Genomic DNA, 12813 nt, shown 5'->3' with positions numbered 1-12813 from the left:
GTCTCAGCCATTGCAGGCTCCAGAAGGGAGAGGCAGCTCCTCATCGTATCCCAGTGTTTGCCCTGGTTCTCGACATTTGAATCTGGTACTGAACACATAGAAGGGGCTTAAAAAGTATTTGTTGAATGAATGAAATTTTCATGAAACAGTTTTATTTCATTCATTATCATTGCGATCTCTACATTTCAGTATCCTTTTCTAAATTAAAAAGTTACTAATATTGACCTGTGTTCATTTTGAGGTTTAAAAAAGTAAGTAAACGTAAAGCATCACTTTTTGGCACCTAGTAGGTACTTAATTTCTATTAGATTCTTTCCTTTTTTACACTTACTGTCTGGAAAAAAATATGCCAGCTGTATTCTTCTTCTCTGATCACTTTGCCTTTGTTCTCCATGCAGTGGTCTCTCCCCTGGCTTCTCAGTAACTCTCCCCTCTGTCCAAGCATAAATTTCAGTGTCTCCCTGAAGGTAGGTTTCCCCTTTGACATCTGTGTGCCTGAGAAGGTGTTACCCTAACAGCTATCATGGGTGTGAAGATGAAAAGTGGGCCAAATAAATCTTCCCAAGTTTTATATATTGCAATACTTCTTGAGAACCTTTGCATTTAGATTGGGAGATTGGTAACATGAATTTTGTTTTGTTCTGATGCTTCACCTATGCAGAATCAGATCTAATCTGGTTTGACAGTGGCTGAAATATTTTATATTCTATCTCTTCCTGGCACCTAGAAAATGTCTAATACAACTATAGGAACATGTTTTTTCTTTAGTAATTAATGTGCTTCCATTGTTAGCATGTAAAATGATTGGGCATCACAAGTGATTCTATTGTCATGAATTTATGTAATATCTTTTCTTCAATAACTCAAAGTGATTTAACATATTATTTCATTTATGACCCTTTCCTCATTAAGACCATTTTGCAAATGAGGAAACTTAGATACAGGAAATTGAATATATTGCCCACTTGATGTTTAAGTGATCCTTGTTAGAGGAATGAAGAGTTATTATTTTGTGAAAGTATATCTATTATTTTTAAATGAATGCTTAAAATGAAAGCATGAGACTCTGTGGAGATGTTATTCCTAGAAATAAGAAATAATATTATTCTGAGTTAACTTCTGAAAATTTTTGGTTACTTGATTTTATAAACGCGTTCTCTATTTAGCTATTATTTAATGGGCATCAACAAGATACTAGGCACTGTTCTCAGCTGGAGATACAGTGGGAAATATGAATGCCATATTGCCTTCGTATTCTGGGGGATTCATTGCTAGAGGAAAGTGGGGAAGACAGACCTTATAAAGTAAAAAATATATAAAAATCAGATAAGTTCAGCTGCTAAGAACCATGAGGTGCTTTTCTAAAAAAGAGTGACTGCTAAGAGATTGGCAGATTAGGTAATAAGGGAAGGCTACTCTGAAGAGCTGACCCCTACTTTTACTTTCAAGTTATTTGGTAGTAGATGGAAGATGTCTTCATGAAGTATTAGATGTTTGGAATATATGTACACTTTCTTCGGATATTCTAGAGTAGGAGTCAGCAAACTTTTTCTATAGAGGTCCAGATGGATCATAGAGGCCTTTGTAGGCCAAACAGTCCTTATCACAACTACAGAACTTTACCACTGTAGTAGTTACAGACCATATGTTAGCAATGAGCATGGCTGTGGGCTGAGGGGGGGCGGTTTTCCTCCACCCTCTTAGGGTCCCTGGCTGTGTTTCAAAACTAAACGGACAAAGACAGATTAACAGGAGAAAAACATACAAATATATTTAAATTTTACATGACACGGGAGCCTTCATAAGTAAATGAAGACCCAAAGAAATAGAAAATATTTTTATGCTAGGTTTAATGAAGAATGGACAGCTGTAGAGAAATACAGTAGATCAAAGAGTATGAGATAAGTGTAATAAATTGGGGGAAGCTTAGCAGGCCTGTTTGTTAGGACTCTTCTCAGCTTCCTTTTGACTTTGGAGATAAGGATGCTTCTTTCCCTCTTGTCTAGGGAGAGCACCCTGACATAAGGGTTTTACTTCCTGTTTTACAGAAGAAGGGCAGGTTAAAGTGACCTTCCTGCTTCTGCTCTCTTCTTAAACTCCTTCAGCTTAGAATATTAATATGCCAAGGTGCCGTATTTGAGGGTAATATTCCTGAAGCCCCATCACTGCCATTCTAGTGGAATTTTATCTATGGACATTGAAATTTGAATTTCACATAATTTTTGTGTGTTCCAAAGCATAGTCTACTTCTGATTTTTTTCAACCATTTAAAAATGTAAAAACCAGTTTTAGCTTGTGGACCTTACGAAAACAGGCATCAGGCTGGATATGTCCCTGGGTTATGGTTGCCAACCCTCATTCTAGACTATTGTGCAGTCGCCAAGCTCCCCCAGTGACTTTAATCACTTGTCCACAAGATGGTCATTTGTAGAGAGGACCTGAACATAGACCTAGCTTAGTGCTTTTAATTTCTCTCCCAAGGTCTGAGTAGACATTCCTGCTGGACAGATAGGCTTGGTGTCTGTCTTACAGAAGGAATTTCCCTTTGAAACAGCTTTAACTCAGTTTCACATTCTATGGACATCTAGGGACTTGGTGCTTATTCAGGAGCACAGGTGGAGCTCAAAACTTGTCTCTTCCTCCTTAGGGCTGCCAGCTGCAGAATTTGGACCAGCCCCCCTATGCTTAATGGTCACCAGGCCTCACCTGCAGAATCATGGTATTGGCACAAACTGCTTAAATAGAGAGTGCCTATTTAGGAGGGAAAAGACATAAGATGTTAAGTAAAAAACCAGACCACACCTTGCTTAAATCAACTGGGTATGTCTAACTTGGAGAATAAAAGACTAGAGGAAGCAGGATAGCTGTCTTCAAATATTTTAAGTCTTCACGTAAAAAAGAAAAAAAAATAGAGTGTCCAATTGAGCAAGTGGAGATGCTTGGGAATAAGTCAAAAGGAAATGGATTTTGGCTGTCAGTCTATCAGTCAAAAAACCTGAATTGTCATCCTAATGATAACTGAGGAAGTTGTTTACAACTGTGTTTCTTTTCCTTATTCACTAAAGAGACTAGCCTAGATTTCTGTAGTTCTTTCTGGTAAGTGTTCTATCTATCTATCTATCTATTTTTTTTTTAATGCAAAACAGTTTGGTAACTTGGGCTATCCAGCAGAGGGATGGCTGCCTTGAAAAGATGGGATATCCCACCACTGCAAGTATTCTAAAGGAAGCCATTGTCACAGATGCTAGAAGACTTTTTATTCATTAACTCAACAAATATTTATTTGTTTATTGACCAAATATTTACTGACCTCCCTGTAAGGCACGTGCCAGCCATATAATCTCATTATGTTTCTTAATCAGTTGGAACTTGTTATAAATCCATGGGGTAGGAGTCAGAGTTTTTAAAGACCTCATTTGGCTGTACTTTGTTAGTCTTGCCAATGCCTGCTGCTAAAGCAAAATTCCTCTTAGTTCCACAGGATGATTTGGTTGAATTAAAATTAAACCCAAGTTGGTAACCTTTTTTCCAATTGACAAACTTCTTATGCAGAATAGCCTTCTGTGTGCTTCTTCTTTGTGCTTCTACCTTGTTCTTTTTCCATTTGAACTGCTTACTTTGATTTGCAAACCTAAAGGGTTTTGAAGTTAAAGTAAGAGACTCCTTGCAAACATGATTCCTAGATTCAGTTTTATAGAATAGTAGTCTTGCTAGATGCAATACTAGACAAGTGTTTCTTGGTCAAAAATGCTTAGAAACCCTATATATGTACTAAAACTCCTTCTTAGAGAGTCATAGAGCTCATGAATAATTAAAGGCTGTGAAAAATCCTGCAGAAAACAAAAGTGTCAATATTGTTAGAGCCAGCACTGCCAGAACATATGTGCTACCCATTAACATCCCATGAAATGCACTTTGGAAAATCTTACCTTCTAAAAATCATGAGTAAGAACCCTAACAGATACAGGTTGATAACAGCCAAAACTGTTTCAAAGAGGTTTGCCTACTACATTTACTAATATGTAAATAACAAAGTAATTTTTAAACATGAAGAATTGCCTGTATATACCGTGTACATTATCAGCTTTCAAGGAACTGGAAACAGTTGCTCAGTTATAAATCTTTATTGAATGTAGCTATTTTCTTGATTATTTGTAAAACACTTTTTTTCTACTTTATTCTTTAAGGGTCAGTCTCTTTAAGGTTTAGTTTCTGCATTTGTTAAAAAGAAAATGGAGATAATATCCACCTCATAGAGTTTTTGTGAGGCTCAAGATAAGTGGGAAATTGTATGTAAAAACGCTTAGCATAGAGCTTGCACCATTATGGATATTCAGTGAAGACCTGTTACGCATCTCCCCATAATCATAGCCCTGAATTTGAGACTATGAATATTCAGAAGAGCTAGGACTCTGATGTCCAGTGATTATTTGGGTACTGAGGAAAACAGTATAGAATAAGTTGCAAGTTCTGAACTTCAATTTGCACATAAGCATTTTAGAGCATAAAGCAAAAAAATAATTCCCAGGAAAAACCTTGAGACAGGATCTCTGAAAAGAACGGTTTTTGGTGGGGGTGGGGGGGTTGTTTCATGTGTTTAAGTTCCATTTCATAAGTTGTCTTTTTTAAAATTTCAAATTTTGACAAAATAATAGTTTGAGGGGAAAAAAGTTGCAATCAAGTCATATTTAATTGCAAGCTTATAAATAAATGGCAGGTCTTTATACCTGTTGTTAGTTTTTTATACAACAAACTACAAGATTTTTGAAACTGATTTTCAAGTCAGGTTTCAACTTTATTTTTGTTAATTTCCATAGTGAACTAGGCTGTGGCATTCAAATCTAGTGCTTTCCTAAAACAATTTGCATGTGATGCTCCACCCCTTTTTTCTCAGGTATTAATTTATTGGCCTGGTGTTTTAGGTTTTAAATGGTGGTTTCTATTTATTTATTTGTTTGTTTGTTTATTTACTTAGTGGGGAGAGGTAATTAGGCTTATTTATGCATTTATTTTTTAATGGAAGTGCTGGGGATTGAACCCAGGACCTCATGCATGTATTTTAGGTTTTGAGTCCTTGTCTTACATGCTGCATTTTCTATTCTTGCACTTTCTATCTCATACCTGTGTCTAAAGTGAGTCCTGACTCTTCCTTTGGTTAGGGATGCTTGTGTGTGCCTGGTTAATTCCACGTCCCCAGGCTCATGGCACAGTCTTCCACAGCATTACTGCCAAATCCATTTAGTGACTCATCAGGAGCTTGTCATTAACAACATTCTTGGGGAAAGTAAGAATTAAGCAGTCTTGGAAAGCAAAGTGCTAGCGCACCCCGTATGTGTAAATCTTTGGTAGTAATAAACATAGTCTCCCGGTGGGTTGGTGGTCAAGTTCCTCACCTGACACCACCCTTCCTTCTAAGTACTAACAAGTTCAGTTCTCAAAAGGAGTCTAACAATGTCTGCAGTGAACAGGGCCCTTCAGTGTTATTGAAATCTGTTTCCAAATCTCATAATTGTTTATATGATATTAATTTGTTTATATGGAACCATTTGATAGATAAAGGAGAAGGCAGATGGAATTCGAAAGAGCAGCTTTCTTAGTGGTAAAACGTAGGTCAGGGAATATGGTTTCAAATATGTGGCTTCCAACACTGCTGCAGAGTCGAGCTGGCCCCTCCAAAGGCCCCAGCTCTCCACTCAGCACCCCCCAACCCAAACAGAGCTGAAAACCACAGGACTCCCTTGCAGTGCGAGAGCTTCCCTGATGGACTTAAAAGAGGGGAGCTCAGGCCAGAATCAACGTCCTACAGGCAGTGGGCCCCACAAGCCAAGCTGTTGGGGAGGAAGACTTTTCCTCTGCCATTCTAGGATCTTCTGGGACATATAAGAATTAAATTGACATGAGACAGATTAACAGGAGAAAATCAAACAGAAGTTTAATAACACGTATACCTCGGAGAGACCCAGAAAAACTGAGTAACTTGCCAAAATGGCCAAAACTCTCCTCTTAAAATACCCTCTGCTAAAGACAAAGGAGGATGTTGAGGGCAGGGAGAGTCAGTGATGGGAAGTTACCAGGAAAAGCACAGTTAACAAGGGTAGCGTTGTTATCCAGATTTAAGTCAGTACCTTTTCCATTGATGAGTTTCCAGAGATTTGGTCATCCTCACCCTTAACAAATGGAGATGTCTCTTACAAGTATAAATGTTTCTTACAAAAAGGTAACTCCTACTTGTTTTTCAGAGTTTTTATCTTGTCTGCTATTTCTTAGAAAATAACCAGCTTAAAATAATTACTATGCCAATAATTAATATTTTAGGGTGGCAAATTCTGCTCCCCTACATTAGGAGTAGAGAAGAAGGGACACAACAGAAAAACAAATCAACATTTGATTCATTATGAAAAGGGGATGAGGGCAGGGACATATTTATTTTATTACATCTAACAATTCAGAGAAAGAATAAAAATTGCTAAGACGTTGAGCCTAGAGATGAACTGATGATGGTGGTATCCTAGACAGAAACAGGGAACACAGTGAGGAGCATGAAAAAGTAAGGTCAGAGCCAGAGACGGGGAATTTGGAAACTTCTACATTAAAGGGATCTTTGAAGTTCAAGTGTTAGGTAGTTAAATAAGTGAGGGCACCAGGCAGACAGGTGGAGGAGAGGGAGGATGATCCGGAAGATGGAGGTATGCTACCTCCAGCATAAAGGGACTTTACTTGTTCTAAATGAGTGCCAGCAAGAAACTGATTAGACCCCAACAGCCACAAATGCGTGATAGCAAGAAGGACTTAACTGGACATGACTCAGTGCTCACTGTAATATAATTAACATTGCGGTTTAGGCTCCCCTGCCATGGGTTTTTCTGTGTACGCCATAGGTAAGGACATGAGCAAAAGGGGACAAACATGACTAGGCATCCCCAAAGCAAGAGCCATCAGTCAATCAAAAGACCACCTCCAAGCGAGGGTATAAGAGAAGGGGCAAAGACCACCGTTTTTCCTCCTTTGGATCAGCCCACTTCCCATTCTTGGAGGTGTACTTTCCCTTTGATAATAAATCCTTTAAAATCTTTTGCTACACAATGCTCCACCTCCTGTCTGTAATCTTATCTTTTGGGTATGACAAGAACTGGGGTCTTTTCCCTTCCCCTTTTGGGGTAAAAAAAGGATAACAGAATTGCTGAGCCATGTGTAAAGCAGTGAGGTTGGAAGAAGGCTAAGGCCAAGATTCTGGGAGAGCTCCCACTCCCACTACCTTTTTGTAGTAGTGTTTTATTCAAACGCAGTCTTGACCATCATCCACATATTGTCTATGGCTGCTTTTGTGTTACGAAGGCAGAGTTGAATAGTTGAGTAGTTGAGACAGACCAAATGGTTTGCAAAACCTGAAATACTTACTACCTAAACCTTTCAGAAAAGTTTGCCAACCCCAGTTCTAGATGATAAAAAAGAAAGAGCTACAGAAAAGACACCCCATGAGGCACCCTGAAACCAAGAAAATATGGCTATAAGGAAGTCAAGAGAGAAGAAAGTTTTCAAGGAGTAGATGAAAGGATACAAAGGATATTAGAAGAATGAGGTTTGGGGGGAAAAATGACATTTGAATGTTATGACTAGCAGGTAAATGTCATTCCAAAAATACTAATTACTATATGGACCAAAACCCAACAACAACAACAACAAAACTTGAGATCTAGTTCTTTTTCCCTTCCTCCTTTCCTTGTTTTTTTCTGTATTAAAACATTAGCTAAGCATGTAGCACTGTTCCAGGTGCTGTTGGAAAATACCTAAAGACAAGATGCACATCTATAGAAAGTCCAATAATAAAACAGTAATAGATAATGAGATCATGTATGTGAAATTGGAGACAGTTAAATGAAATTGAGGTGTTTTGTATGAAGGCAATTAATTACCACATGCTGAATACCTGGTTTGGAATGAGTACTTTGCATTCAGAAGTTATTGACAATAAAATGTCAAAGTAGGCTTTGAGAAATTTGAGATTACAGTTTAATGCAAACAGCACAGGCAAATTCTTAATGTCTTTGTGATCTTGGGGCAAGTTACTTAATTTTTCTCAATTTCACTTGTTCATCTGTAAAACTGGGATAATTAGCACTCATTCTATAGAGTGTTATGAAGATTAAACTAGACATAAAGCAATTCATATGATATTTGGCACACTGTACTTTGTGGATAGTAACTGTTTTTATGGAGCTGGTATAAATCTCAGTTCATAAAATCAGATACGTAAGGAATATCTAAGTCATTTATTGTCTTCAAAACTGTTTTATAAGGATTCTGAGCCCTGCCTGTCGTGCTGGTAGAATATTTAACCGTAGTTATTCTTAGGGCTCCCGTCCTTGCCCCAGGGTGTGCAGAGGTCCCTGTGAGACTATTGATAATCAGTTATCTGGTCTCCCTAGTTATTGCAGCGATACCCTTTATCCCTGTCCTAAAATGTTCTTGTGAAACAGAGCAGTCAGGCACAGCTTGAAACCTGTGATGAGACTGAGAAACCTGTGTCAGGGATCCAGCTTCCCTCTATGCCTCACCCCAGACAAGCCTCCCTGATTACTGACATCCAGCAAAGCCCTTGCAGACCCAGAGGCCTCTCTCTCCAGTCCCGGAGCATCTCCTCTCTCTGCGACCTCCTGATCCTCACCCCTGTCCACCTGCTGAACACTTATGATTCCACTTTAGTATCATATGGTATCACCAATATTTTTTGGTTTTAAAAATGGCCATTTCATGTAGTTGAAACTAATAACTGTTCAATGGATTTAGCTTTTCTTCTTTTTTCTTAGTCTAGGAGAGCAACTGATTTCAATCTATTTGTGCTTTTCAGAAAACAAAAATCCCTGAGTCAAGTAAACAGAAATGGACTACTTATTTCTGAGGCAAAGGAAACTAGAGAGAAATAAAAAATATTTCTTTGAAGTATCTTGACACATTTATATGGTAATAACAATAATACTAATGCTAATACTAATAATACCTATGATTTTTGCTATAATATTCCTCACATCCATCCCCTTTTCTCCGTCTGCATTGTCTGTGCCCAATTCCTGGGATTTTAGATCACTCAGGCTGCGTTGACTGCCTAGCTGTATCTCCCCCTCCCTCCCACCAGTCACATTTCAGCCATGCCTCCTGCCAGCAGCTACCTGTCTTCTCACCACTGCACCAACTCTTCTGTCTTCCTAGAAAGTACCTCCCCCACCTCCACCTTGTCATGCCAATAAATTTCTACCTAAGTTCCTTAGAGACTTCACTCAGATACGATCTTCTCTGTGATTTCTCTGAGTTCCCCTCCTAAAATTTAAAGCATCATTCTCTGTATTTCCACAGTGCCTTCTATTTAAGGCACTTAGACTACAGGTGACTGAATAATTTGTCATTCAAACTGGGACACTTTTAAGAGTGAAAGAGGATGCTACTAATAATTACAAAAGAACAACAGACACAAACCAGGATCTGCCTTAATCCTACTTATCTTTACATTGCTAGAATGATTGTTTATATGTCTGTCATTCCTTCACCCCCATAAACACACACACACACACACACACACACACACACACACACACACACACACACACACACAGAGGCAGTGAATCCCTGGAAGGTGTAGAACTCAGCAGGTAGTGTAATGACTGCTGATACATTAATTATTGATTAAATCTTCGTGGTTTTCTTGGAGTAGAACATTCTAGACTAGTGAAATGCTGTAGACAAACAAAAGAAGATGGAAGGGAACATGTTCAGAGAAAGCAAGTAAACCAGTTTGGGTGGAACAGTTGTTTGGAGATTGAAATACAATTTGGGGGAAAATTGTGGCAACTCTTGATTGTCACACTAAGGAATTTCTAACAAAGAAAAGGAACGGGGGAAGGTTTAAACAACATGAAGGATAACTGATAGTTGGATGTAAAATGAGTTGGAGGTAGAGAAACACAGAGAGAACTGAGGAGACTATTTGGATAAAAATGATGCAATTATGACTGCCAGGACCACAGCTTTTTGTTATTTAACCTTTTATGCTTGGTGAAAAAGTCAGGACCCTTTGGACTGCAAGCGACAGAATCCCAAATTAGCCTGGTTTAACCAAAAGGGGAAATGTATCCGCTCAGCTAACATAAATATACAAGCATTGCTGCGTCCAGGTTCTCACGGTGTCACCTTGTCAAGAATGTTCTCTCCATCTCTTGATTCTACTTACTTTATCAAATTCATTCTCAGTCAAGTTCGCCCCAAGGTAGACATCAGTAACTTCCAGGCTACTTTCTACCAGCTTAGCATCCCTGGTAGGAAGAGAACACTTTACCAACAGTTCCAGCAAAAATCCTGAGGAAGGTTCTCTGGATCATGAAAATCAAATCACAGAAATAAAATTATCAAGAGGAGGCGTACAAGTGATGAGCTCCCAAATGAGCAAGAAAAAGAAATGTACTCATTCCAAAGTAATCTAGATTACTTTTTTTTCCCAATATATTTAAAATATAAGAAGCTATATCAGTCATTTTTACTTTTAATTCAATAAATATTTTTACATATTATGATACTGGACATACCATGTTAATTATCTAAACAAAATAGAAATTATCATTTCACCTTTTCAGTCCAACTTATAGAAGTAACAGTATAGGAACTTCTGATCACTGATCTTTGAAGAAATCATAATGAAGCCAGAGGAGGGCTGAAAAGGGTAATTTAAAATGGCGCTATCTCTGTGGAAATGCCACAAAGATTTTTTTATTGAGAAACCATCTGATAAACTTCTTCACTCTGAAATGACAGGCTCTATGGGTTTGAGAAACATTTATAAATTTATTTGTAGAATTAATAGCCTAATACTGAGAACACTATAAATGTGAATTTTCCGTGGAATTTATGTTCTGAATAAAGGGTACAATAATGTTCAGAACACAAATCCCAAAGAGAGATACAAAGATTCAACTAGTTTTAAGTGGATTTTCAATAAACAAAGAGTGTGTATAGAATAATTCTCTTTGGTGCTCAAGTTATACATGCATATATTTATTTGTGTATATTTGCATAGAGTCTGAATGAAATACTGCACCAAATATAGTGACTATCACTGGTTGGTAGGCTTTGGTACGATTTTAGTTTTCTTAGCCTCTTAGTCCGAATTTTTTTTACAACTTCTAGAATGAATGTGCGTTAGTTTTAAATGAGAAAAGAAATCAGAGAAGTTTCTTTAAGAGAAAAAAGAATTCTGACATAAAGGGAAACTAGCTCTGCCCTTTGAAGTGATCTCATGTGGTCCTTCTCACAACCTACCCTTGCTCCCTCAAATATCTACGAGTATCAGAAACAGTATTGGATTAGATGGACCAATGATCTGAAAGAATGTAGCATTTCTCTTATTATGTAAACATTAATCAAATACACTTAAAATATGCTAAAGTGATAAGAATGTAGTCATAGTCACTGATACTTACATACTAAATCATTTTTATTCTTTTCAAGAACACACCTTTCAAGAACGAGGTTCTGACACAGAAAATAATCTGAACCAAGGATCCGGTTTGATAGAAGCCGTCTTTAAAGTATTGTACCACTGTAATTTTTCTCCTCAAACATTTGGAAATGTTTTTGTGAGCTACTTGGAAGAAGAACAATTACGGGACTTTTTATATAAAATTCCAGGTATGAGAAACTTACTGTTGGTAAAAGAAGTGTTTTACAGGTACTTAAGTATATCTTTAAAGATGTTTTAAAAGTTTTATTGATGTCGATTTGGCTGAATCTGTTTTTTGTAAGTTTATCTTACATATTTTTAGGTACAAAGACTTCTTTGGGGAATCATGATCCATTAGTTCCTATCAAAATTTAATATACTTGGGACAAGCTGAGAGGGAAATTGAGGGGGAAAATTAGGTAATGCAGATTTTCTTTTTTCTTATTATTAGGAAGTGTTGTGTCATAAGACTTTAATATTTGCCACAGATTATGTTTTGCTGTCAAGCATATAGAACATAAGTAAGATGTGAAAAATACTTTGTGATTCTTGAGTGTTTTTATTAAACAAACTGATGGACAAAACTGCTGGTCAATTCTCTTCAAATGTAAAAGGCATTTTTATGATAATCATGGTACCTGTCTCTCTACAAGGCAAATATGCCCTGCCATTGTTTGGGGGACATTTTCCCCAGCTATATTGCTCTTCAGCCTACAGCTAGAGATGTTAAAGATGGAACAGGTTGCATATCTGAATAGGAAGTATTCACGGTTAAGTGTAAAGATTTGCACATTGTTCTGTTCTTAATATTCTGCCTTTAAATCTCTATACTCAGTGTCTTAGGAAAACAAGGATGAGGACTTAGTAGTTATCCTGTTCGCCCATTAACTATTTACATCATTTACATTTGGCTTTCAACCTATAGGCTTTCTTATACACTGTTTCAGAACCGACATTTTCATAAAATATTTACTAGGATCCATATAAAAAAATCTAACTGGCTTATAATCATGGTTTCATTCTTCCTGGACTTTTTAACTATCCTCCAGACATTACTTGAATATCTTTTTAACTATTTTAAAACCATTATGTGTCATCTTCTCTCGGTCATTATCCCTGCAAAATAGCAATAGATAACTTTATGTAATGATTTCAAAAACCCGAATCTATCCCTTAAAGACTCTAATAATTATCTCCTTTTAAAGTTTTATTTTCTAGTTTCCATGTATTCCTTCACTGTTTCCTTTTTACCCAAAAAACGGCCAGTCTTCTGGTTAAAAAAGACTGAATTACTTCTGGTGTGGACTTTATTGAACTGAAAGAGAAAC

At 37.3% G+C, this 12813-nt stretch overlaps 1 protein-coding gene across 8 annotated transcripts in view; it reads left to right on the top strand.

Annotated features, from left to right (window-relative positions):
- The window catches only part of KIAA0825 (KIAA0825 ortholog), a 348749-nt gene that overhangs the window by 141182 nt on the left and 194754 nt on the right, over positions 1-12813 (top strand). For all 8 annotated transcript variants that reach the window (XM_045512550.2, XM_045512549.2, XM_045512551.2 and 5 more), the window contains one exon: positions 11494-11673. In XM_045512550.2, the coding sequence (XP_045368506.2) occupies positions 11494-11673 (180 nt within the window). The remainder of the gene's footprint in view (positions 1-11493; positions 11674-12813) is intronic.

Source organism: Camelus bactrianus, chromosome 3 (genome assembly GCF_048773025.1).
Source record: "Camelus bactrianus isolate YW-2024 breed Bactrian camel chromosome 3, ASM4877302v1, whole genome shotgun sequence".
NCBI lineage: Eukaryota > Metazoa > Chordata > Mammalia > Artiodactyla > Camelidae > Camelus > Camelus bactrianus.
Note: the sequence above shows the minus strand (reverse complement) of the source record. Positions and strands in the feature narration are given on the sequence as shown.